This window comes from Pseudophryne corroboree, chromosome 1 (assembly GCF_028390025.1).
Source record: "Pseudophryne corroboree isolate aPseCor3 chromosome 1, aPseCor3.hap2, whole genome shotgun sequence".
NCBI classification, from domain to species: domain Eukaryota; kingdom Metazoa; phylum Chordata; class Amphibia; order Anura; family Myobatrachidae; genus Pseudophryne; species Pseudophryne corroboree.
This window is the reverse complement of record NC_086444.1, coordinates 867,083,473-867,110,953: the sequence shown is the minus strand read 5'-3', so window position 1 is coordinate 867,110,953 and position 27,481 is coordinate 867,083,473. Positions and strand designations below refer to the sequence as shown.

The following is a 27,481-nucleotide window of genomic DNA, read 5'->3' as shown; positions in this document are numbered from 1 at the left end:
TTTGTGGTTAGCTTTAGTAGAAGACTCCAGTTGTAAATACAAAGGCCAGACTGATTTGAACAAGTATGTATGTGTGTGTGTGTGTGTGTGTGTGTGTGTGTGTGTGTGTGTGTATATATATATATATATATATATATATATATATATATATATATAATTTTTTTTTTTCTTAAGGTGTGATGTATAAAAGATTTAATTAAATTATATGATGAAAGTGTCCACATATATAGGTAATTTTGCTTCTATGATCTATTTTGCACACTATCACTTTTTTTTCAATTTGTGTGCTCCCGTTCTTTTTCCCTTTCCAGAATGTCAAACATTTCTTCCTGTTTTCTTGGATCTGCACAGTCGAAAAATGTTCTCCAAGACGTGAAAGCGTGAGTCTTTCATTTCTTAAATATTTTTGAATCTTATAGTGAACTGATTTCTGTTTTGTCTTAGTTACCTTCTGATGATTTTCGTTAATTCTAAAATGTATAATTATAAATTATAATAAAGGAATTATGGCACTGCAGTGTTTTTAGAAGTCAAGTATATAGTTTGGCATCTTTGTATTTAAATGTTTGATGTATTCCTGGGATGGGAAGCAGTTAGCTTCTCGACAGACGGGATCCCTGTGGTCTATATACCAACGCTGGGATCCCGAAGTAGGAGGCAATGCCGGCGTCGAGATACTGACGCCGCACGGGATGCCGGTGTCACATTACTGACAGCCGGCATCCTGATCGTCCGGACAGCAGGACGCAGGGGGGATTAGGTTTAGGCAGGAGAAGGGGATTAGGGTTAGGCTGCAGGGCTGGCAAGGTTAGGGTTAGGGACTGCGGGGAGGTTAGTGTTAGGCATCTAGTGGGGAGGATTAGGTTAGGCAGTGGGGAAGGGAGGGTTAGTGTTAGGCACAAAGCGGGGAGGGTTGGGGTTATGCACCACCCGGGAGGGTTAGGGTAGGGGACAGACGAGGGTTAGTGAGCTTACTGGGGGGGCTGTTGGGATTCTGATGGATGGATTGCCGTTGTCGGTTTTCTACTCGCCGGCATCCCGTCCATCAGCAAATCATACTGATGCCCCTGTGATAATGTGAGGTGAAATAATTTTATTTTGTGGTGTTTTTGTCAATCTTCCTTCTATTTTATATTTCTCTAACGTCCTAAGTGGATGCTGGGGACTCCGTAAGGACCATGGGGAATAGCGGCTCCGCAGGAGACTGGGCACATCTAAAGAAAGCTTTAGGACTATCTGGTGTGCACTGGCTCCTCCCCCTATGACCCTCCTCCAAGCCTCAGTTAGATCTCTGTGCCCGAATGAGAAGGGTGCACACTAGGGGCTCTCCTGAGCTTCTTAGTGAAAGTTTTAGTTTAGGTTTTTTATTTTCAGTGAGACCTGCTGGCAACAGGCTCACTGCATCGAGGGACTAAGGGGAGAAGAAGCGAACTCACCTGCGTGCAGAGTGGATTGGGCTTCTTAGGCTACTGGACATTAGCTCCAGAGGGACGATCACAGGCCCAGCCATGGATGGGTCCCAGAGCCGCGCCGCCGGCCCCCTTACAGAGCCAGAAGACAGAAGAGGTCCGGAAAATCGGCGGCAGAAGACATCCTGTCTTCACCAAGGTAGCGCACAGCACTGCAGCTGTGCGCCATTGCTCCTCAGCACACTTCACACTTCGGTCACTGAGGGTGCAGGGCGCTAGGGGCGGGCGCCCTGAGCAGCAATAAAAACACCTTGGCTGGCGAAAATACATCACATATAGCCCCCAGGGCTATATGGATGAATTTTAACCCCTGCCAGAATCCATAAAAAGCAGGAGAAAAGTCCGCGAAAAAGGGGCGGAGCCTATCTCCTCAGCACACTGGCGCCATTTTCCCTCACAGCTCAGTTGGAGGGAAGCTCCCCTGGCTCTCCCCTGCAGTCACTACACTACAGAAAGGGTTAAAAAAGAGAGGGGGGCACTAATTAGGCGCAGTATTAACAATACAGCAGCTATAAGGGGAAAAACACTTATATAAGGTTATCCCTGTATATATATAGCGCTTTGGTGTGTGCTGGCAAACTCTCCCTCTGTCTCCCCAAAGGGCTAGTGGGGTCCTGTCCTCTATCAGAGCATTCCCTGTGTGTGTGCTGTATGCCGGTACGTTTGTGTCGACATGTATGAGGAGAAAAATTATGTGGAGACAGAGCAGATTGCCTGTAATAGTGATGTCACCCCCTAGGGGGTCGACACCTGAGTGGATGAACTGTTGGAAGGAATTACGTGACAGTGTCAGCTCTGTATAAAAGACAGTGGTTGACATGAGACAGCCGGCTACTCAGCTTGTGCCTGTCCAGACGTCTCATAGGCCGTCAGGGGCTCTAAAGCGCCCGTTACCTCAGATGGCAGATATAGACGCCGACACGGATACTGACTCCAGTGTCGACGGTGAAGAGACAAATGTGACTTCCAGTAGGGCCACACGTTACATGATTGAGGCAATGAAAAATGTTTTACACATTTCTGATAATACGAGTACCACCAAAAAGGGGTATTATGTTCGGTGAGGAAAAACTACCTGTAGTTTTCCTGAATCTGAGAAATTAAATGAGGTGTGTGATGATGCGTGGTTTTCCCCCGATAACAACTGATCATTTCTAAAATGTTATTGGCATTATATCCTTTCCCGCCAGAGGTTAGGGTGCGTTGGGAAACACCCCCTAGGGTGGATAAAGCGCTCACACGCTTGTAAGGGCTCTACCCTCTCCTGAGATGGCCGCCCTTAAGGATCCTGCTGATAGAAAGCAGGAGGGTATCCTAAAATGTATTTACACACATACTGGTGTTATACTGCGACCAGCAATCGCCTCAGCCTGGATGTGCAGTGCTGGGTTGGCGTGGTCGGATTCCCTGACTGAAAATATTGATACCCTAGATAGGGACAGTATATTTTTGCCTATAGAGCATTTAAAAGATGCATTTCTATATATGCGTGATGCACAGCGGAATATTTGCCGACTGGCATCAAGTCTAAGTGCGTTGTCCATTTCTACCAGTAGAGGGTTATGGACACGTCAGTGGTCAGGTGATGCGTATTCCAAACGGCATTTGGAAGTATTGCCTTAATAAGGGGAGGAGTTATTTGGGGTCGGTTTTTCAGACCTGGTGGCCACGGCAACAGCTGGGAAATCCACGTTTGTACCCCAGGTCGCCTCTCAACATGAGAAGACGCCGTATTATCAGGCGCAGTCTTTTCGTGGACAAGCGGGCAAAATGTTCCTCATTTCTGCCCCGTGACAGAGGGAGAGGAAAAAGGCTGCAGAAATCAGCCAGTTCCCAGGAACAGAAACCCTCTCCCGCCTCTGCCAAGCCCTCAGTATGACGCTGGGGCTTTACAAGCAGAATCAGGCACGGTGGGGGGCCCGTCTCAATGAATTTCAGCGCGCAGTGGGCTCACTCGCAAGTAGACCCCTGGATCCTTCAGGTGATATCTCAGGGGTACAAATTAGAATTCGAGACGTCTCCCCCTCGCCGTTTTCCTAAAGTCGGCTTTACCGATGTCTCCTTCTGACAGGGAGACAGTTTTGGAAGCCATTCACAAGCTGTATTCCCAGCAGGTGATAATCAAGGTACCCCTCCTGCAACAGGGAACGGGGTATTATTCCACACTGTTGTGGTACCGAAGCCGGACGGCTCGGTGAGACCGATTCTAAATCTAAAATCTTTGAACACTTACATACAGAGGTTCAAATTCAAGATTGAGTCACTCAGAGCAGTGATTGCGAACCTGGAAGAAGGGGACTACATGAGGTCTCGGGACATCAAGGATGCTTACCTTCATGTCAAAATTTACCCTTCTCACCAAGGGTACCTCAGGTTTATGGTACAGAACTGTCACTATCAGTTCAGACGCTGCCGTATGGATGGTCCACGGCACCCCGGGTCTTTACCAAGGTAATGGCCGAAATGATGATATTCCTTCGAAGGAAGGGAATTTTAGTTATCCCTTACTTGGACGATTCCCTGATAAGGGTAAGATCCAGGGAACAGTTGGAGGTCGGTGTAGCACTATCTCAGGTAGTGTTGCGGCAGCACGATTGGATTCTCAATATTCCAAAATCGCAGCTGGTTCCGACGACTTGTCTTCGGTTCCTAGGGATGATCCTGGACACAGTCCAGAAAAAGGTGTTTCTCCCGGAGGGGAAAGACAGGGAGTTATCCGAGCTAGTCAGGAACCTCCTAAAACCGAGCCAAGTCTCAGTGCATCAATGCACAAGGGTTCTGGGTAAAATGGTGGCTTCCTACGAAGCAATCCCATTCGGCAGATTCCACGCAAGAACTTTCCAGTGGGACCTGCTGGACAAATGGTCCGGGTCGCATCTTCAGATGCATCAGCGGATAACCCTGTCACCAAGGACAAGGGTGTCCCTCCTGTGGTGGTTGCAGAGTGCTCATCTTCTAGAGGGCCGCAGATTCGGCATTCAGGACTGGGTCCTGGTGACCACGGATGCCAGCCTGCGAGGCTGGGGAGCAGTCACACAGGGAAGGAATATCCAGGGCTTATGGTCAAGCCTGGAGACATCACTTCACATAAATATCCTGAAGCTAAGGGCCATTTACAATGCTCTAAGCTTAGCAAGACCTCTGCTTCAAGGTCAGCCGGTGTTGATCCAGTCGGACAACATCACGGCAGTCACCCACGTAAACAGACAGGGTGGCACAAGAAGCAGGAGGGCAATGGCAGAAGCTGCAAGGATTCTTCGCTGGGCGGAAAATCATGTGATAGCACTGTCAGCAGTATTCATTCCGGGAGTGGACAACTGGGAAGCAGACTTCCTCAGCACGACCTCCACCCGGGAGAGTGGGGACTTCACCCAGAAGTCTTCCACATGATTATAAACCGTTGGGAAAAACTCGACAGGTATTGCGCCAGGTCAAGGGACCCTCGGGCAATAGCTGTAGACGCTCTGGTAACACCGTGGGTGTACCAGTCAGTGTATGTGTTCCCTCCTCTGCCTCTCATACCCAAGGTACTGAGATTGATAAGATGGAGAGGAGTAAGCACTATATTCGTGGCTCCGGATTGGCCAAGAAGGACTTGGTAACCGGAACTTCAAGAGATGCTCACGGAGGATCCGTGGCCTCTACCTCTAAGAAGGGACCTGCTCCAACAAGGACCCTGTCTGTTCCAAGACTTACCGCGGCTGCGTTTGACGGCATGGCGGTTGAACGCCGGATCCTGAAGGAAAAAAGGCATTCCGGATGAAGTCATCCCTATCCTGATCAAAGCCAGGAAGGATGTAACCGCAAAACATTATCACCGCATTTGGCGAAAATATGTTGCGTGGTGCGAGGCCAGTAAGGCCCGACGGAGGAAATTCAACTGGGTCGATTCCTACATTTCCTGCAAACAGGAGTGTCTATGGGCCTGAAATTGGGGTCCATTAAGGTTCAAATTTCGGCCCTGTCACTTTTCTTCCAAAAAGAACTAGCTTCAGTCCCTGAAGTTCAGACGTTTGTAAAAGGGGTACTGCATATACAGCCTCCTTTTGTGCCTCCAGTGGCACTTTGGGATCTCAATGTAGTTTTTTGGGTTCCAAAAGTCACATTGGTTTGAACCACTTAAATCTGTGGAGTTAAAATATCTCACATGAAAAGTGGTCATGCTGTTGGCCCTGGCCTGGGCCAGGCGCGTGTCAGAATTGGCGGCTTTATCCTGTAAAAGCCCTTATCTGATTTTCCATTCGGACAGGGCGGAATTGAGGACTCGTCCTCAGTTTCTCCCTAAGGTGGTTTCAGCGTTTCACCTGAACCAACCTATTGTGGTGCCTGCGGCTACTAGGGACTTGGAGGACTCCAAGTTGCTAGACGTTGTCAGGGCCCTGAAAATATATGTTTCCAGGACGGCTGGAGTCAGAAAATCTGACTCGCTGTTTATCCTGTATGCACCCAACAAGCTGGGTGCTCCTGCTTCTAAGCAGACTATTGCTCGTTGGATTTGTAGTACAATTCAGCTTGCACATTCTGTGGCAGGCCTGCCACAGCCAAAAATCTGTAAATGCCCACTCCACAAGGAAGGTGGGCTCATCTTGGGCGGCTGCCCGAGGGGTCTCGGCTTTACAACTTTGCCGAGCAGCTACTTGGTCAGGAGCAAATACGTTTGTAAAATTCTACAAAATTGATACCCTGGCTGAGGAGGACCTGGAGTTCTCTCAATTGGTGCTGCAGAGTCATCCGCACTCTCCCGCCCGTTTGGGAGCTTTGGTATAATCCCCATGGTCCTTACGGAGTCCCCAGCATCCACTTAGGACGTTAGAGAAAATAAGAATTTACTTACCGATAATTCTATTTCTCGTAGTCCGTAGTGGATGCTGGGCGCCCATCCCAAGTGCGGATTGTCTGCAATACTGGTACATAGTTATTGTTACCAAAAAATCGGGTTATTGCTGTAGTGAGCCATCTTTTCTAGAGGCTCCTCTGTTATCATGCTGTTAACTGGGTTCAGATCACAAGTTGTACAGTGTGATTGGTGTGGCTGGTATGAGTCTTACCCGGGATTCAAAATCCTTCCTTATTGTGTACGCTCGTCCGGGCACAGTATCCTAACTGAGGCTTGGAGGCGGGTCATAGGGGGAGGAGCCAGTGCACACCAGATAGTCCTAAAGCTTTCTTTAGATGTGCCCAGTCTCCTGCGGAGCCGCTATTCCCCATGGTCCTTACGGAGTCCCCAGCATCCACTACGGACTACGAGAAATAGAATTATCGGTAAGTAAATTCTTATTTTCACAGTGGGAAGTTTAAAGTAATTTACATGACTCCTGAATTCTGTTCTGCTGGAATCTCTCTACTTCAGAACCTAGACAACAAATTTGGTAAGTCACGAATGTTGCTCTGCCATCCAGTTCATGTAATCGTAGGTGCACATAGGTGTAAGTGACTCTGCTTTTATCTTATGCTAAACCTTTCCATTGTTCTGCACTATTAAGCTTTTAATCATCTCGTGCCTTCCTTCTCTTCAAACATCACCCACGTGGCTTTGGCATATGCTATTTAACGGACACATCTTATTGTGGGTTGTTTCATTGTTGACTCTCAAATTAAATTGTTTTCTGAGAGTAGAATAAGTAATAACTGATTTAATATAAATTATGAGTATGTCCATTCATCCAAGTCTATTAATATCATTCTGTTTAGAATATTTTTTTCCATTCACTTTGTAGGTTTAGCTCTGATTGCTATTGATGAAGCGCATTGTATTTCTGAATGGGGTCATGACTTTAGAAGTGCCTACCAGAATCTTGGATCACTCAAGTCTACGCTGCCATCGGTAAGACTTTAGGTTATCACACTTTGGGGTGAATTAAATCAGTTACAGTAAATTACATGTGGCTAATTGATCCCCCAGGGGCTATGCAATTAGCCCGGAGCCGATTCTATTGGGGATTTTTTTTTCACCTGCAGGCAAAAAAACAAAACCCCTGACAACTGACCAGTTTTCATGATGGTGGCCATGAAAACCGAAAAACGGGTCAGTTTTCACGCCAAAAAAAAACAAGCAACATTTAAATTGCCTGATAAACAACATCAGGAAAAAAAATCACAGACAATTTTTTTTGCCCCAAAAATTATCGGGCACAAATGAATTACACCCCTTTTATAGTGAATATCCACTGTCATAACACATTTGCTCAAACTGCCTCATCCTAACTAACAGGCTTTCCTTTTATTCATTATATGTCTTAATAACAAGATACTTTTTCACCATTTTGTGATTATTTATGTAGACTGAGGAAAAAGAAATGTAGGCTTCTCTTTGTACATTAAGTCATTTCCATCATGGTATGTCCATTGTAAAGGAGTGAGCATTTCTCATATATACTGTGTGGGGGCTTGTGAGTTTGTTTACACAGCGTCTGACTGAATGGTTTGGCGCTTGCACAGAGACAAACTATGGATCGGAAAAACTCCCTTCTACTATATATTTAATGCCCCTCTGATACAGAGTTTGCCAGAACAGACACAGGAGCAGACCCTGCACTGCTTGCGGGATTTGTTTTGCAATCCCACATTCCTTTGTTTTTCTGGAAGTTGGGGGGATACTCCAATGGACTGCGTGGGGGTAACCAGATTGGTAAATGTGCTGGTTCCAAGCCTGAACTTAAAGCTCAGCAAGACAGCCTATAGAACTTTTTTTTAAATCAAGACTGTTACTTCAGTTCCCATAGATTAAAATGGCAAAAACTCTTTTCCTTGCAAAGAATTTCTCAGGAGCCTATATCACTATTTTGGACCTGAGGATACTCGACAAATCTGCCACTGCCAGATAGTTTTGCATTGAATCTGTGATTTCTATCCTCACTTCTATCAGCAAATGAGATTTCATCGCATCCATGGATCTTCAGGATGCTTACTTCAAATATGTATGTGGTTCAGCATGGTTGCACAATGATCCGGTTGCTGCCTCACAGCACTGTTGGGTTCAATTCCCCCTAAGACCCTATATGTGTAGAGTTGGCATGTTCTCTTATTGTTTGTGTAGGTGTCTTCTGGGTGCTTCTTTTTCAGCCTACGTTCAGGACTCTGTCCTTTTTCAGGATACTAAAATAATCATCAGGGTTGCTGAAATCGAAGGCTTGGTGCCATTGTAGGCAGTATGGAGTAGAAAATTATCTAAGAGAAGGAAAGCACATAAGGGAGAGCGCCCTATTTGTGATCGCTTACATTCTGAAGGAGAGGGGTAGACAGACAGGGGTGACACAGATGGGGTAGAAGTGACCATGAAACAGAGGGTTAGGATGAGATGGAGTAAAAGTGATCATGTAACAGAGGGTTAGATGAGAGATGGCTGGGTTTGATAAAGAAATGGGTCTTGATTTTGTAGAGCGGTGGAGAGGTAGAAATTTCCAGAAGTTGGGAGCACCACTGGCAAAATCTTGGAGGCAGGAATGGGAAGAAATAAACAGTTGGCAGGAGAGGCAGCATGTATTTGTGGAACAAAGAGGGTAGGTAGGAGTGTAAAGGGAGATAAGGTCATGTATGTAAATGGAAGAGGAATGGTCGAGGACTTTGTGAGTGTGAGGAGCTTGAACTGGATTTGAAATGGTAAGGGGAGCAAGTGAAGGGCTTGGAAGGGAGGGGAGGTGGACATAGTATGTTTAGAGAGGAAGATAAACCAGGCAGCAGCAATGAGGATAGATTGGAGTGGAGAGAGGCATTTGTCAGGGAAGCCTGATAGTAGGAGATTACAGTTTACTAATCTGGAGATGACCAGTGAGTGGATGAGGGTCTTAGCAGCATCCAGAGTGAGAAAGGGTCTGATCCTGGAAATATTTTTCAGATCAAAATGGCAGGACTGCGAGAGGTAGCGGAGGAGGCATAAGGGGATAAGATCTAGTGGGGAGGTTAGGTGGAGGGGAGGAGGGACCGGATGAGGGCCATTACTTCATCTCCAGATACTGTTGAAAAAGAAGTCAGAGTTGTAGAGATCGATTGGAAGGGGTGTTCAGGGAAAGGATGGGGTAGGTTGTTGAGGGTCTGCTGGGATATGATATATGGAGTTAATTTTGGATGTGAAATAAGTGGCAAAGTCAAGGGCAGTGAGTGAAGAAGGGAGTCGAGGTGGGCAGAGGAGGGAGTTGACAGTGACAAAGAGACGCTAGGGGTTCGAAGATTGGGAGGAGATGAGGTTCTTGAAGTATGACCGTTTAGAGATGAAAAAGGCAGTGTGACTGACCTAGGTTGGGGGTGTTGTGAACTCGGGGGTTCTCCCGATGGTAGGGGAGAGGAACCACAGTTGGGTCGGAAACAGGGAAGGCTTGATATAGGTCTTCCTCATACAGGACTCTGACAGTAAAGCTTGGTGAAAATATGAAAGAACTTTATTGCAGGAAGGGAGCAACACAATGTCACATAGCAGAGAAGGAACGTATGGGGGGAATGTCCAGGCCTATAGGAGAACTTGTAAGCAATGTTAAAGATTCCGAGAAAAGAAGTACTTGTGAGTGTTGGTACAAGATAATAGTGGCTGAAGAACTTGTGAGTGATGTTTTTAGAAATACTGATGATTTGAAGAACTGGTGAACGGTGGTTAAAGACTCTGATGATTTGACACACTTGTGAGCGGTGGTTAAAGACACTGATGATTTGTATGACTTGAGAGCGGTGATTAAAGACATTAAAACTTGAGAACGGTGGTTAAGACACAGATGATTTGTATGACTTGAGAGCGGTGGTTAAAGACACTGGTAACTTGCAAAACTTGGGAGCGGTGGTTAAAGACACTGGTAACTTGCAAAACTTGGGAGCGATGGTTAAAGACACTGATGACTTGTAGAATTTGAGAACGGTGTTTAAAGACACTGATGACTTGTAGAACTTGAGAGCGGTGTTTAAAGACACTGATGACTTGTAGAACTTGAGAGCGGTGTTTAAAGACACTGATGACTTGTAGAACTTGAGAGCGGTGTTTAGCCCGCAGCCCACGCTGACTCCAAGAAGCACTGGTGACTGGATTGCAGAGGAACACACCAGCCGCTGTATACGCTGGAACTGTGCAGCAACTGGCACCTGGAAGTGCCGGAGACAGTGGGGTACGACTGCAGAGCGATTCGCCGGGAACAAGAGCCCTGGCATCCACTTCAGGGGAAAAGACGTTACTCAGGCGCCGAGGCTCTGCCCGGCGTCTGCCTTTGAATCTCCCGCCTCCGCTGGATTGGCGGAACAGTCTGATGACATCACCTGCTCCCCGCCCACGTGATGCCGGATGTCATGGCGGCGCCACTGCCTCGGGGAACCGCCGGGAGCCGCGCCAGCCAGACGCCGGAGCCCGCGGACCACCGAAGGCGGAGGGCGCAACACAGACCAGCAGGCACGCAGGGGTAAGCGCGGTGAATGCCGCCTATGGCGTGTGACAGTACCCCCTCCTCCAGGAGTGGCCCCCGGACACTTTCCAGGTTTTGTTGGATGTCTGGAATGGAAAATCCGCACCAGTCGGGTAGCCATAACTTCAGTAGCCTTGACCCAGCTCCTCTCCACGGGACCAAAACCTTTCCACTCCATCAAATACTGTAGATTCTTGTGAAGATAACGAGTGTCCAGAATAGCTTTGATTTCAAGGTCCGTTCCAGCTTCAGACTCTGCAGAGGTTGGCCTCGGGGACTTTAAATGGAACCGGTTTAAAATAAGGGGGCGAAGGAGAGAGACATGAAAGGAGTTTGGTATCCGGAGGTGGGAAGGCAATCCCAATTTGCAAACAACCGGGTTCAGGACTTGTAACACGGGGTAAGGACCAATAAACTTTGGGGCGAACTTCATAGTGGGCACCCTTAACCGGAGGTTGCGGGTGGAAAGCCATACCCTGTCACCAACCTTGTATTGGGGAGCTGCTCGTCGCTTCCTATCCGCAAAGAACTTATAGCGGCCGGAGACTCTCTTGAGATTAGCATGAACTCGACTCCAAATTTGGCTGAAGTGCCGAAGAGTAGATGCTGCAGCAGGAACATCCTCCGGAGGACAAATGGGTAATTCAGGAACTTGAGGATGGAACCCATAATTAATGAAAAATGGGGACTCACCAGTCGAAGAGTGGTACAGATGATTATGGGCAAACTCGGCCCATGGCAACAGTTCCACCCAATCATCTTGCGAGGGATAAACACGGAGAAAAGTCTCTAAATCTTGATTGACGCGTTCAGTTTGCCCATTGGTTTGTGGATGGTAAGCAGATGAAAACTTGAGTTTTATTTGTAAGGACGTACAGAGAGCTCTCCAGAATCTTGCAGTGAATTGTACCCCCCGGTCAGAGACTATTTCCTGAGGTAAGCCGTGCAGGCGGAAATGTTCTCGGATATATAACAAAGCCAACTTGGGAGCTGATGGTAACCCGGTCAAAGGTACAAAATGTGCCATCTTAGAGAAACGGTCGATAATTACCCAGACAGTATTGTGACCCTTGGAGAGGGGCAATTCGGTGACAAAGTCCATAGAAATATGGGTCCAAGGCCTCTGAGGAATGGACAGTGGATGCAACAACCCCGCAGGAGGCAAACGAAGAATTTTGTGCTGAGCACACTGAGGACATGAGTTGACATAATCTTGAATATCCTTCTTCATAGTGTCCCACCAGTAAGACCTTCGTAGAAACTCCCACATCTTTTGAACTCCAGGATGACCTGAAAACTTGGAAATATGAGCCCACTGCAACAACCTTGGTCGAAATTTAGCTGGCACAGACATTCTCCCAGGAGGAGGACCCAGAGCGGTGGGAGCCGCTGACATAGAAACTGGACTGAGAATCAAAGCCTTCTCAACGGAATTCTCCTTATCCGAAGCTGTTAAGGAACGGGATAAAGCATCAGCCTTGGTGTTAAAAGTCCCAGCCCGGTACTTAATAACAAACGAAAACCGGGTAAAGAAGAGTGCCCATCTAGCTAGTCGGGGATTCAAGCACTGGGCCGTCTTGAGGTACAGCAAATTCTTATGATCAGTGAAAATTGTAATTAGGTGTTTAGCACCTTCCAAAAGATATCTCCATTCCTCCAAGGCAGATTTTATTGCCAAAAGCTCTTTGTCTCCAATGGTGTAATTCTGTTCCGCAGGAGAGAATTTGCGAGAATGGAAACCACATGGATGTAACTTCCCATCTGGAGCGTACTGCGAAAGCACGGCACCTATGCCTACCGTGGAAGCATCAACCTCCAAAAAGAATGGTTTTGAAAAATTTGGTTGTTGAAGTACTGGAGCGGACATAAAGGCTGCCTTTAACTGAGCGAATGCTGCTACAGCTTCAGCTTCAGAGGACCAATGACTTGGGTCAGAACCCTTCTTGGTTAGGGCAGTAATAGGTGCCACGATGGTAGAGAATCCCTTTATGAATTTCTGGTAGTAATTTGCAAAACCCAGAAATCGTTGTACCGCTTTCAAGGAAAGAGGCTGAGTCCAGTCCCAGATGGCAGTGAGTTTCTCTGGATCCATACGAAGCTCCGTGCCCGAAATGATGTAACCAAGAAATGGAATAGAAGGAACCTCAAAAGTACATTTGGAAATCTTGCCATAAAGATGATTCTCTCGCAATCGAAGAAGTACCTCTTTGACCTGTATTCTGTGCTCTGTGAGATTTTTTAGAAAATATCAGAATGTCATCCAAATATACCACTACACTTAGGTATAGCATATCCCGAAAGACTTCGTTAATGAATCCCTGGAAGACTGCAGGGGCGTTGCTGAGGCCAAACGGCATTACCAGATACTCATAATGCCCGTCCCTGGTATTGAAGGCCGTCTTCCATTCGTCCCCCTGTCGGATACGTATCAAATTATAAGCTCCCCTTAAATCAAGCTTGGTGAAAACTCGGGCTCCGTGAACTCTATCAAAAAGCTCCGTAATGAGCGGCAAAGGATACTTATTCTTAATGGTGACATCATTTAGACCACGATAGTCAATACATGGTCTCAGCCCTCCGTCCTTCTTCTTCACAAAAAAGAAACCCGCCCCTGCCGGGGAGGTAGAGGGGCGGATGAATCCTTTCTGCAGATTAGACTTGATATAGTCCGACATAGCTTGGGTCTCGGGCAATGATAAAGGATAAGTGCGACCCCGAGGTGGCATTTTCCCCGGAATGAGCTCAATGGGGCAGTCCCAGGGTCTGTGCGGTGGTAGCTGATCGGCCGCTTGCTCCGAGAACACATCAGAAAACTCCCGATAGGCCTCCGGAATGAGCCCTTCATCTGACTTGGAAGATACACGGAGCGGATAGACAGGGGTGAGACAATTCGAATGACAAAAAGAACTCCAAGATATTATTTGTGTCGAACTCCAGTCGACGTGAGGGTTGTGAAGTTTAAGCCAAGGAAAGCCAAGAACCAGATCGTGGGGCATCTCCCGAATCACTAGGAACTCCAGGTGTTCTTGATGCAGAGCTCCCACTTGCAGTTTGATTGGTACTGTACAACTTGAAATCAGACCGTTAGAAATTTGGGTACCATTGATAGCAGTTAACGTAATAGGTCGTTCGACCGACCGTAGCTGAAAACCCTGATCCTGGGCACAGGAAAGGGAAATAAAATTCCCTGCAGCCCCTGAGTCCAGCAGAGCCTTAACGGGTTTGGCTATTGACTCGGAGAACAGAGACCCAGAGAGTAAACAGTCCACTGGCGGAGAAGGTTTAGAAGAAACCCCTAGCTCGACTCCTCCGGAACAAGCTAGGACTGCCCGTTTCCCGGACGAGACTTGCAAAACTTGAGAAAGTGATCCGCGGCTCCACAGTAGAGGCAGAGTCTACCCTCACGACGACGCTGACGTTCTTCTGGGGACAGCCGAGATCGATTAATCTGTATAGGTTCATCAGGACTTGGAATAACCGTTTGCTTAGACGGAAGAGATCGGACCCTTGATCGATCTGACCGACTACGTTCGCCACCTCGTTCCTGAATGCGAAGATCCACCTTTACACAGAGCGAGATCAACTGTTCTAAAGAATCCGGCAAATCTCTAGTGACCAACTCGTCCTCTAGACGATCGGAGAGCCCGTTCCAAAAGGCAGCCCGAAGGGCATCATTATTCCAGCGCAGTTCTGAGGCTATGGTCTGAAAATTAATTACATACTGTCCCACTGAACGAGAGCCTTGTCGAACACGAAGCAAGTCTGCAGAGGCAGCGGTTGTCCTGCCGGGCTCATCAAAGATCCTCCGAAATGACGTAATGAAATTGGTGTAACTAGAAACCAATGGATCAGATCGCTCCCATAACTGAGACACCCAATCCAACGCTGAACCCTAGAGCAAAGAAATAATGTATGCCACCTTGGACCGATCAGTAGGGAAGTTATGTGAAAGAAGTTCAAAATGTACCTCGCACTGATTGAGAAAACCACGGCAATTCTTTGGATTCCCATTATAGTGAGAAGGAGTAGGGAGCTGAAGGCGTGACCTGGTTCCAGAGGAGGATGGAACATTACTAGAGACAACCACTGGAGCGGGTACTGGAGCTGGGGCCGGTACTACTGAAGCCAGAGAAATCTGAATTTGATCCAGCCAACCAGATAATTCCTGGAGATAATGCACCACCTGGCCCTATGCTGCTTCCAGACTTTGTACTCGAGAAATCAAGTCCTGGATGGTACTTGCCTCTGGGCTCCGATCCCCCGGGTCCATGAGGCCTGAGTATACTGTCACTGACCTAGGTTGGGGGTGTTGTGAACTCGGGGGTTCTCCCGATGGTAGGGGAGAGGAACCACAGTTGGGTCGGAACAGGGAAGGCTTGATATAGGTCTTCCTCATACAGGACTCTGACAGTAAAGCTTGGTGAAAATATGAAAGAACTTTATTGCAGGAAGGGAGCAACACAATGTCACATAGCAGAGAAGGAACGTATGGGGGGAATGTCCAGGCCTATAGGAGAACTTGTAAGCAATGTTAAAGATTCCGGGAAAAGAAGTACTTGTGAGTGTTGGTACAAGATAATAGTGGCTGAAGAACTTGTGAGTGATGTTTTTAGAAATACTGATGATTTGAAGAACTGGTGAACGGTGGTTAAAGACTGATGATTTGACACACTTGTGAGCGGTGGTTAAAGACACTGATGATTTGTATGACTTGAGAGCGGTGACTAAAGGTACTGATGATTTATAGAACTTGAAAGCGGTGGTTAAAGACACTGATGATTTGTATGACTTGAGAGCGGTGATTAAAGACACTGTAGAACTTGAGAACGGTGGTTAAGACACAGATGATTTGTATGACTTGAGAGCGGTGGTTAAAGACACAGCCAGACGCCGGAGCCCGCGGACCACCGAAGGCGGAGGGCGCAACACAGACCAGCAGGCACGCAGGGGTAAGCGCGGTGAACGCCGCCTATGGCGTGTGACAGGCAGCACTGTAGGATGAAAACATAAATTTGAAATGGAGGAATAGTTAATCTTTAATAGGGAAGGTATTTACGTGACCGGCGGTCACAATACCGACGTCGAAATCCTGCCCCCTTACAGTCCCGACAGTCTGCATGCCGTCTAACAGGGACCATTCCCACTCGTGGGTGTCCATGACACTCACAGACCGTGTGCGAGCCCGCGGTCACGCATAACCAACCCATTTAATAGTAAATTTATAGAGTTTTGTCTTCAACAAACTCTGTGTGGGAGGTGTCTTCTCTACAAATGTTGGTGGTGGTTTTTAATATTTATTATTTAGATATTTTTTGCTCTATTTATTGAATTGTTGCATAAATCTTATTGTAAGTAGGAAAACAGTGGATTATACTCCCTATAATTCAGTTTTATTTTTTCTAAATTCTCTGTGCCAGCCCAGGTTACCTCCAAATTTGTTTCAGATGTTTTATAGAGACAGCTTGAGAAGTCCCTGGAAGACTAGGGAAGTGGGGGAGCTCTACTATATTTCCTACAAAGGGGCTTTTTTTTTTTAACTGTTTCTAACTACAGGTTGAGTATCCCATATCCAAATATTCCGAAATACGGAATATTCCGAAATACGGACTTTTTTGAGTAAGAGTGAGATAGTGAAACCTTTGTTTTCTGATGGCTCAATATACACAAACTTTGTTTAATACACAAAGTTATTAAAAATATTGTATTAAATGACCTTCAGGGTGTGTATATAAGGTGTATATGAAACATAAATGAATTGTGTGAATGTAGACACACTTTGTTTAATGCACAAAGTTATAAAAAATATTGTCTAAAATTACCTTCAGGCTGTGTTTATAAGGTGTATATGTAACTTAAATGCATTCTGTGCTTAGATTTAAGTCCCATCGCCATGATATCTCCTTATGGTATGCAATTATTCCAAAATACGGAAAAATCCCATATCCAAAATACCTCTGGTCCCAAGCATTTTGGATAAGGGAGACTCAACCTGTATCTAGAATGGAGGTAGTCTATTGTAAGGGCTGCCATATAGTATTTAGAATAAAAGGGTGAATAACTGTTTTATATGGTATTTTTGATGCATTTTTATTTGATCATTATTTTTGCTTCCTTTGTTATTCTGTTACATGAAATTGTTGACTAAATACCAGACTTTGCTAGTGCTGTCTGTAACATGTTTAATGATATTGCTGTGAAGGTCATTGCACTGATACATATCCAATATTTCCTTACTTTTCAATACTGTAATGCCCTACTTGAGTAAACTTGAGAAAATGACCACAGTATTGGGGGTATTTATCAAAGCATGGAGAGATAAAAACACTAACCAATCCGCTTTGAACTCTCATTTTACAGGCTGTATTTGAAAAATGAGTTAGGAGCTGATTGGTAGTGATTGATTTATTTTTCTCCACTTTATCTCTTTCCATGCTTTGATAAATTCCCCACCTATGTATTAGTCGAGAATTCTATTAAAAACACTTCAGTGGGTAGCACAAGTCTCCAAATCTAGTACTATACTAACATCCATTCTGAATAATTCTAGGTGCCTATTGTGGCTTTGACAGCAACAGCAAGCCCTTCGATTCGCAAAGATATTTTGGATTCCTTGAAACTGCGCAACCCACAGGTCACCTGTACTAGCTTTGATCGTCCAAACCTGTATTTGGATGTAGCTCGAAAGACCTCAAATATCACTCGAGATCTTCAGCAGTTTCTTCTTAAGAAACAAGGGTAAGACCATTGCAAACAATGGAAGAAAATGCATTTTGTAAAATGTAAATGCTGAGTAAGTATCCTTTGATGTGTTCTATCATTAGTACTTTCAGGGGCAAATTTTTATTAATTGCCATCTATGTATGGCTCTGTGTGACCACAGTTAGTGAACATTAACTGATCACTTCATCCTGTTCCCATCACTTTCCCTCTCCTGAATTTTCCATGCCTTAGATAAGCTCCATACACACAGATAATCATGCCAGCCAAGTTTTTTATGAAGTACAAGCATTTCATGCTGAGAAAAATGTTGGCTGATTGAGCCAGTCAGTCAGCTAATGTGCCACATTAAGGCTGGGTACACACTTGTCGATTGCACCCGAAATATCATCCGAACTGACGGATCGGACGATATATCATATACATCGGCAACTGTGTATACTCTATATTGTTAACGATGCACGCATCCATTGGTTATTGACGAGGAACAGTATCTTTAGTTTTCAACTTGAAATCTAGAGATGGCATGCACCTGGATGTGGGTGCATGCCGTCACCGACGAGACGCAAACGTTATTGTTCAGTGTATATGAACGATATTGTTTGCAGGGGGGGATGGGGGATCTTGCGCGATGTCACTGACATCGGCAAGTGTGTACCCAGCCTAAGTGGTTTCCAATGTTTTGGTGTAACTAATCTAGATTTTATCTGTGATTTAAAGTAACATAGAAACAGAATTTGATGGCAGATAAGAACCTCTTGGCCCATCTAGTCTTCATCTGTTCTTCATTTATATGGAATAGAGGACAGAGCTATGTCTGTTTCCTGCACGGTGTAAATTTTTCCTACGTACTGTAACAAACGCTTTTGTGGTCAAATCTGTGATGAGGGCTGAGCAGGAAGAAAGCCAAGTTCTATTTATAAATGTTGTCCCTTTATCTGCGACTCGATTTCACACTTGTTGATGACCTGTAATACCGCTAAACATTTCAATATCCAAAAATAACACACACATGCTGATTCAGCATTGAGCGCTACTTTGCTGTAATTGCACTCGCATTGTATGTACAGAAGTAAATGCAAAGTTGTATACATCTCTGACTGGGGCCGTCCCTATCTGTACACTGTTTCATAGCTGCTATCATTATCTGTGCCTACATGCACCAGCCCTACCCCTGGTATTGTGAGACATTTGAAAATAAGTGTGTTTACACACACATAGACATTTAAAATAATCAGCAGGCTGCTGGCTACACTGCTGGCTGCCTTTCCACTGTTATACAGTTGTTCAGTGAACTGGCACTGGCTGTTGGAGTTCAGTACATGAGATATAGCCAGCAATGTTTGGGAGCATACCAGCAGGCAACTGAAATTCCACTTCAGTGGCCTGACTGCTTGTATTAGAGCTGTATTTCTTATTGATCCAAATGGGGAATTTGCTTCTTAGATGGCTGCAGCTTTGTGCACAGGCTCAGATGGCTGCAGCTTTGTGCACGGGCTCAGATGGCTGCAGCATTATGCACGGGCTCAGATGGCTGCAGCATTGTGCACGGGCTCAGATGGCTGCAGCTTTGTGCACGGGCTCAGATGGCTGCAGCTTTGTGCACGGGCTCAGATGGCTGCAGCTTTGTGCACGGGCTCAGATGGCTGCAGCTTTGTGCACGGTCTCAGATGGCTGCAGCTTTGTGCACGGTCTCAGATGGCTGCAGCTTTGTGCACGGTCTCAGATGGCTGCAGCTTTGTGCACGGTCTCAGATGGCTGCAGCTTTGTGCACGGGCTCAGATGGCTGCAGCTTTGTGCACAAACTCAGATGGCTGCAGCTTTGTGCACGGGCTCAGATGGCTGCAGCTTTGTGCACAAACTCAGATGGTTGCAGCTTGTGCGCCTTTAAAATGAGGGTTTTTTTTTTTTTTTTTAGTTGGACAAATAGATTCTACATTGTATATTGGTCTGTTTACTTGGAAGTTTGTGCTGAATTGTATACTGGAAATAAGATCAGCTTGCTGCTCTAAAAAATGCTGTATCATCTAAAACCTGCCACTGTGGGCCACCGAGCTCAAAGACCATTGGCTGAATAATAGGTACATATCTGTCTATAGTTCCAACTTTCTGGGATGTATACAGATGTATGGCAGTTGAAAGGGACACTACTTAAAGTAGTGTTGAGCTTTACCATTGACTGGTTTCTTCTTTAGGAATTAGGCAATCAAAAAGCTGACCAAATATCTGAGCATATGGAGTTTGACTTATGGGTCTATTCAATTGATGTCGGAAAGGATCCGACAGTTCAGTATTCAATTTGAAGCCAAATCCAACAGGTTTTGACAGTTTTCGACAATGTCAATCAAACTTTTTTTAAAGTCTGATTGACAATGTAGAAAATGGACCAAACACCTGTCTGATTTGGCCGCAAATCCGACAAAACACGTGGATCCGCGGCTAATCCAAGTCGGAAAGATGGCAGCCTCATTGAATAGGTCGAATCATGATTTGACCTAAAATAGTCGGAAACTTCCGTCTTTCCGACTAGACTGCAGTTCCGACTTCAATTGAATAGACCCATTAGGGGAGTATTTAATTACGGTCGGAGGTTCCGACAGGGTGGAAAGACGGCACTTTCCACCGATCAGAACTTTCCGATACTTCAATATTTAATTGAAGTGACATTTTTCCGCCCTGTTGGAAATTCCAACAAGTCGAAAAACACATGGATGAGCGTAATCCATGTGTTTTCGACGATTAATTTTCGCTCATAAGAGAGGGTGGAAATTAATGGTCGGAATGGGAGGGGAAATGGCCCGCTATTGAATATTGAAGTGTTGGATCCTCTCAGTCGGAGAGGATCCGACTTTAATTGAATATACCCCTTAGGGGGGAATTAACCATGGTAATTTACCATAGGCTAATTGATCCCCCAATGCTATTCAATTGGGAATCAATAGGATGAAAAGACCTGATCTAAGCGGTGACGCTCTGGCCAGAATGTGTATGGAAGCAATGGGCAACTTCTCCACTGGTTCACTTCTCCAATCTTTTCACTGCTTGATACATCACCCTCTTAGTGCCAACTTGGTAACTGATATTGTGCTGAATAAAGTCATGCTGCACCCATCCCTGGTGTAGGCCTAAGTACTCAAGGGAACTCCATTCCCTCACAACAGGGGGCATTACGTGGGTTATATTGGGAGAATAAAAAATACTAGCTGATGTGCCCGGTTTCAGCAACATTATGGGGGATACATAGTGGATCCTGTATAATAAAAGGCTAACACTGCTCCTCACCTCTATGACGGGGGGGGGGGGGGAGTCAAGTCTTTTGCATACCGGCGGCCACTAGATGGCGCCCGACGGGGCAATTCAGTGTTGCTCCGTTCAGGCGCGCACAGCCACCGGTGCTGACATTACTGTTATGTTCCGACATTTTGACGGGCTAGTAACTAGTAATTTCTATATACCAACAAGCACACAGAGTCAGAATCAATGATGGTATACTGATTGTCAAATTGTATTGCAGTAACACTATAGAAAGTCAGCAAATTCATATCTGAGTGTTCAGTCATTTTTTGGGGTTTAGACTACGATCTTTGATATGCATGTAATAGATTTTTTTCTTTTGTTACGCAGAAAGCCTGATACAGTACATGTTATTGTATTCGTCTATAGAATAATAACAGCTCTTTCTTACATTCTATTCTGAGAAGCTTGCTATCTAATTTGCAGCTGATGCACTGAGAGTCAGACTCGCCCAAAGGCGATTTAGCCTATCTTCCTCAGACATCTATCAAATTTCACCCAGGGTGCAAAAACACACAGATGTTGTCACAGATGGGTAGAGCTTGAGGTCCAAACACAAATTTAATGTCAATAATTTCTCTGAGGGCCTCCTCCAGGTAAGCAGATCATTTTACCAAACATATCATTAGGAGTAAAATGAGTCTGAGGAATCTGTCTGAAAATGTATGTGGTGGTAATTGGGATAATTTGTATACTCTGATGACTCCTGCAGACTGATAGGTCCACATTTAGCTTGATTTTAGAAACTTTTTTTTTTATTACACTTTACTGTTCTTGAAAAATGTCTTATAACTTGACATCAGGATAAATAAGAATTAATTGACTGTACTCCCAGTTTATTTCTTCAAGCAAACGGATACTGAAATTATTTTAATTTAAACTACCGTGATTAAAGAGAAGGCTTTACTTTTTTTGTTGTTAAAAAAAAAAAAAAAATAGTTGATTTTATGGTAATTAAAGCAGATTTGCATCAGGATGATTTGTGCAAATTTGAATAATTGATGAAAACAAAAGTCAGCACACGTGCCTATGTATATTAAGCAAAGGCTACACCTTATATTTGGCACCAAACGTACAGTATTTTATTTAGTAAGCCTTTAAACTCTTCGTATGTCATTATGTCTTTCCCAAGCCCTGTGCTTCTGAGACTCTGTCCACAAGGCACACTACCAGTACAGGTTTTAAGGGTATATGTGCTTAAGCACAGGTGACTTAATTACTGCTTCAGTCCTCCATTTGTATTTACCACCTGTGCTCAAGAATTTATAATCTTAAAACTTGGAATGTTAAGGGGGTTGCACATGGGAGATTTCTCCCAGAGATCTGTGCGGAGCGATCTATCACAGGGGGGGCGACACACACCGCTCATTTCACCAATCTAGAGCCGGCGATAGTGGCGCGCGGGGCCGCGCATTACTGTCGTCAGCACCCCTACACACGGAGCGATGTGTTCTTAATTTCTAAGCAAACTAGTCAGATTGCTTAGAAATTAAGTGAACATCACTCCGTGTGTACCCCCTATAGTAATAGGTTAGATGTCCTCAAGGCACACTCGTACCCCTTTTACACTGCCGCTAAAAACCTTGGTTATTGCCGTGATAACACGGAAGCGGCTCAGTGTAAAACTGTTTACCCTGGTCCAGTGGCCTGGGAATCCATGCCGGCTAACTTGCAGGTTTGGTCCCGTGAAGGGCCTGAGTCACAATGCAGAGTAAACTGATAAAACAGGTCAATGTGACCCGGGACCTGTTTACTGCATAGGGGAAACTGGCGCTAAGAGATGATCTAGCACCAGCACAGCGCACATGACCGCTGACATCAGTGACCTGGCAATAAGTCATTCCGTATCTGGACGATCTGCTGATAAAGGCTTCGTCCAAGGAGAAGCTGTTGCAGCCCATTGTTCTCACAATGCACCTACTCAGAGTCCACGGTTGGATTCTGAATCTCCCAAAGTCACATTTGGAACCGACCCAGAGGTTTTCTTTTCTGGGAATGATCCTCGACACAGAAGTGCAGAGGGTGTTTCTTCCGCAGGAAAAGGCGTTGGTGATACAAACAATGGTCCAGGATGTCCTGAAACCAGCCCTGGTGTCAGTTTATCACTGCATTCGCCTTTTGGGAAAAATGGTGGCCTCTTATGAGGCTCTCCAGTACGGGAGGTTCCATGCTCGGGCCTTCCAACTGGATCTCCTGGACAAGTGGTCAGGATCTCATCTCCACATGCACCAGAGGATTCGTCTGTCGCCAAAGGCCAGGATTTCACTCCTTTGGTGGCTCCAATTGCCTCACCTTCTGGAGGGCCGCAGGTTTTGGATTCAGGACTGGGTCCTTCTTACCACGGATGCGAGCCTTCGGGGCTGGGGCGCAGTCACTCAGGGGGTAACATTCCAAGGAAGGTGGTCAAGTCTGGAAGCCGGGCTGCGCATCAACATCCTGGAACTAAGAGCCATCTACAACGGTCTTCTTCAGGCGGCCCATCTTCTAAGAAATCAGGCCATTCAAGTGCAGTCGGACAATGTAACGACAGTGGCCTACATAAACCGACAGGGCAGAACGAAGAGCAGAGCTGCAATGTTAGAGGTGACAAGAATCATCCTCTGGGCAGAAAGACACGCGTTGGCACTCTCAGCAATCTTCATTCCGGGAGTAAACAACTGGGAAGCAGAGTTCCTCAGCAGACACGATCTCCAGCCAGGGGAATGGGGTCTCCATCCGGAGGTGTTCAAGGAAATTACAGACCTTTGGGGGTTACCCCAAATAGACATGATGGCCTCTCGTCTCAACAAGAAGCTTCAACGCTATTGTTCCAGGTTGAAGGACCCACAAGCAGTGGCAGTGGACGCCCTGTTGTCTCCGTGGATGTTCCGGTCGGTGTATGTGTTTCCACCTCTTCCACTCATTCCAAGAGTTCTTAAGCTCATAAGGAGATCAAGGGCTCAGGCGATCCTCATTGCTCCGGACTGGCCAAGGCTGCAGGGAGCGTTCGCCTATCAAGACTTACCGCGGCTACGTTTGACGGCATGGAGGTTGAACGCCTGATACTAGCTCGGAAGGGCATTCCGAAGAAGGTAATTCTTACTGTGATAAAGGCTAGGAAAGGAGTAACGTCTAAACATTTCCATCGTATTTGGAAGAAATATGTTTCTTGGTGTGAATCCAAGAAGTTTCCTACGGTGGAGTTTCAACTCAGGCGGTTTCTCCTTTTCCTGCAAGCAGGTGTGGATATGGGCCTGAGGTTGGGATCCGTGAAGGTCCAGATTTCGGCCCCCTCCATCTTCTCCCAGAAACAATTGGCTGCCCTCCCTGAGGTTCAGACTTTTTTGAAGGGCGTTCTGCAAATCCAACCTCCCTTTGTACCGCCTACGGCGCCTTTGGACCTTAACGTGGTGTTGCAGTTTCTCCAGTCAGATTGGTTTGAACCTCTACAGGAAGTTGAGGTCAAATTTCTTACTTGGAAGGCGGTCACTTTGTTGGCCTTAGCTTCTGCTAGACGTGTGTCAGAATTAGGGGCTTTGTCCTGTAAAAGTCCTTACTTGATCTTCTATGAAGATAGAGCTGAACTCCGGACACGTCAGCAGTTTCTTCCGAAAGGTTGTGTCGGCATTTCATATCAACCAACCTATTGTGGTGCTAGTAGCTACTGACTCCTCAATTACATCAAAGTCCTTGGATGTTGTAATGGCTCTGAAGATATATGTGAAGAGAACTTCTCGTCACAGAAAGTCGGACTCTGTTTGTCTTACATGATCCCAAGAAGATTGGGTGTCCTGCTTCTAAGCAGACTATTTCTCGCTGGATTCGGTTCACTATCCAGCACGCTTATTCTACGGCAGGACTGCCGTGTCCAAAATCTATTAAGGGCCACTCTACTCGTTAGGTGGGGTCTTCCTGGGCGGCTGCGAACTTGTAAAACTTTGCAAACGTGTTCGACCCAGACCAAGTTGCAGCTCGGCATTGCAACTTTGCCAAGCTGCAACTTGGTCTGGGTCGAACACGTTTGCAAAGTTTTACAAGTTCGATACTTTGGCCTCTGATGATCTGAAGTTCAGTCAATCAGTTCTGCAGGAGCCTCCGCACTCTCCCTCCCGTTCTGGGAGCTTTAGTACATCCCCATGGTACTAATGTGGACCCCAGCATCCTCTGGGACGTTAGAGAAAATAGGATTTTGGTTACCTACCGGTAAATCCTTTTCTCGTAGTCTGTAGAGGATGCTGGGCGCCCGCCCAGCGCTTCGTTTTCCTGCAACCGATATCTGGTTCAGTATGACTTTGGTTAGTTATGTAATGCATTGTTACTTGGTAAGTAATGGTTCAGCAGTTATTGAGTTTTCAAGCTAAGCTAGCTTGATGTGCCTTGTATGTTTGAGGTGGTATGAATCTCGCCACTATCTGTGTTAAATCCTTCTCTCGAAGATGTCCGTCTCCTCGGGCACAGTTTCTAGACTGAGTCTGGTAGGAGGGGCATAGAGGGTGGAGCCAGCCCACACTCTCAAACTCTTAAAGTGCCCATGGCTCCTAGTGGACCCATCTATACCCCGTGGTACTAATGTGGACCCTAGCATCCTCTACGGACTACGAGAAAAGGATTTACCGGTACGTAACCAAAATCCTATTTTCTGACCTACAGTATGTAACCTGATCAGCTTAGATCCAACCGAATTGTAATAGTGATTTAATGCTAGCTGATGTGTCATTCATTAACATTAACACTCCAACAATACACTGTTGGACATTGCACTTTCCTCTATGGTGGCACAAAATGTCCATTGCGCGACTGGCTAGCTTCCCTCCTTTTACCTCTAAAGAACTCCAACCGAAATATCCTCTGTCTGGGTCCAAATTCATTCTGCTTCCTCCAGCGGTACTCATCTGGACACGTGTGCAGTGCAGCTCAGGCACATTTGCATTCCTAAAATATAGGCCATTTTTGTCCAACATCGACATTGCGTCCACCTCCTGGCCCGAAAATAGGGATAGCAACATTGCTGGAGAACGTCACATATTGTATTAAGTTAGATAAAGCAGTAAAATTGTTATGAATTAAAACTGCATACTCAATACTGTAACCTAAACTGTTTATGTGGAAAGGATTTTGGATCACGGCTCTTTACACTAATTGACCTAATGTAGATAAATGGTGCTGTGATCTAAGGGATCCGGTCTTTAGGTCGACAAGACTTAGGTCGACCACTTTTGGTCGACAGTAAGTAGGTCGACATGGTTTCTATGTCGACAGGGACTCAAGGTCGACATGAGTTTTTTTTTAAAAAAAATCTTCATTTTTTTTTAACTTTTTCATACTTAACGATCCACGTGGACTACAATTGGGAACGGTAACCTTGCCCGAAGCATGGCGAGCGAACACGGTGCACTAATTGGGGTTCCCGGTCACTCTACGAAGAAAACGACACCAAAAACAATTAAATAACTCATGTCGACCTACTTACTGTCGACCAATAGTAGTCAACCTAGACACTGTTTACCTAAGTCTAGTCTATCTAACATACCACACCCGTGAGCCAAGGTGCTTTACTGGATGGGCTTATCGCTCACAGCAAGTATAGTGTTATGTAAAAGGATGTGCTAATAGTTAGTCAGATGCTGTGTATTCCTAATTTCAATACATTTACCACTCGCGTAGTATCAAATTAATCCCAAGAAATTTTATTTTTCTGCAGTAAACTGTGTGTTAGACATCTGTGTCAATACTATTTGTTCAGACCAAAGCAGATACTGTACCTTAATGTGGGACTTTAGCTGGGTACACACTAGACAATATCTTAAACAATTTGCAGATTTCCGATGGATCGGAACGACAAATCGTTCAAATCGTTCAGTGTTTACGCACCATGCACACTCTTGGTACGTCATTAGTCACATCATCAGATTGGCCATACATGCTACTTAATGTGACAATGTCATTTGTAGTAATTAAAGACGGAATGATAGATCGTTACATCATTCATAACATCGTTCAGTGTGTATGCGACTGCCGATGTATCGTTACATTGGCCGTTGCATTGGTAGGGTACACACACACCATGTAATGTGTGCCCAGCTTTAGTCATGCACTCTGTGATTGGATGACCTCACTGGGTGGGCTTATTTCACTTCCAGCAATTCCTTCAGTCAGACACAGGGGGAGATGTACTAAGCAGTGAAAACAGCAGAGAAGTGAGCCAGTGTAGAAGTTGCCCATGGCAACCAATCAACTTTGATGTAATATTTATAATTTTCATGCTATAAAAGTATACAGAGCAGCTGATTGATTGCCATAGGCAATTTCTCCACTTGATCACTTCTCCACTCTTATCAGTGCTTAGTACATCTCCCCCACAGTCTTTTACTGACTCTCCCGGCGTCATGCGCTGCCACCACCAAGCCTTTATTTGAGGGTACTGCAGCATAAAAGTTTATGAAGAAAAATGTATCTTAGCTAAACATTCACACAGTACATATAGATATCCCTATACTCTTCTGTCAAAAAAGACTGCACACAGATGTATCTTCATTTGATATATTTCAAATGTATCCGCATACACCTATCCTGTTTGTCTGTACTCGCTGAGGTCCTAAAACAAAATCCCTGATAAGTGCCGTTTTTGTGCCACAATCGCGAAAA

General features: G+C 45.6%; 1 protein-coding gene across 5 annotated transcripts in view; it reads left to right on the top strand.

Annotated features, from left to right (window-relative positions):
- The window catches only part of WRN (WRN RecQ like helicase), a 294,980-nt gene that overhangs the window by 117,136 nt on the left and 150,363 nt on the right, over positions 1-27,481 (top strand). For all 5 annotated transcript variants that reach the window (XM_063920020.1, XM_063920018.1, XM_063920019.1 and 2 more), the window contains exons 15-18: positions 312-380; positions 6,756-6,838; positions 7,187-7,293; positions 17,394-17,581. In XM_063920020.1, the coding sequence (XP_063776090.1) occupies positions 312-380; positions 6,756-6,838; positions 7,187-7,293; positions 17,394-17,581 (447 nt within the window). The remainder of the gene's footprint in view (positions 1-311; positions 381-6,755; positions 6,839-7,186; positions 7,294-17,393; positions 17,582-27,481) is intronic.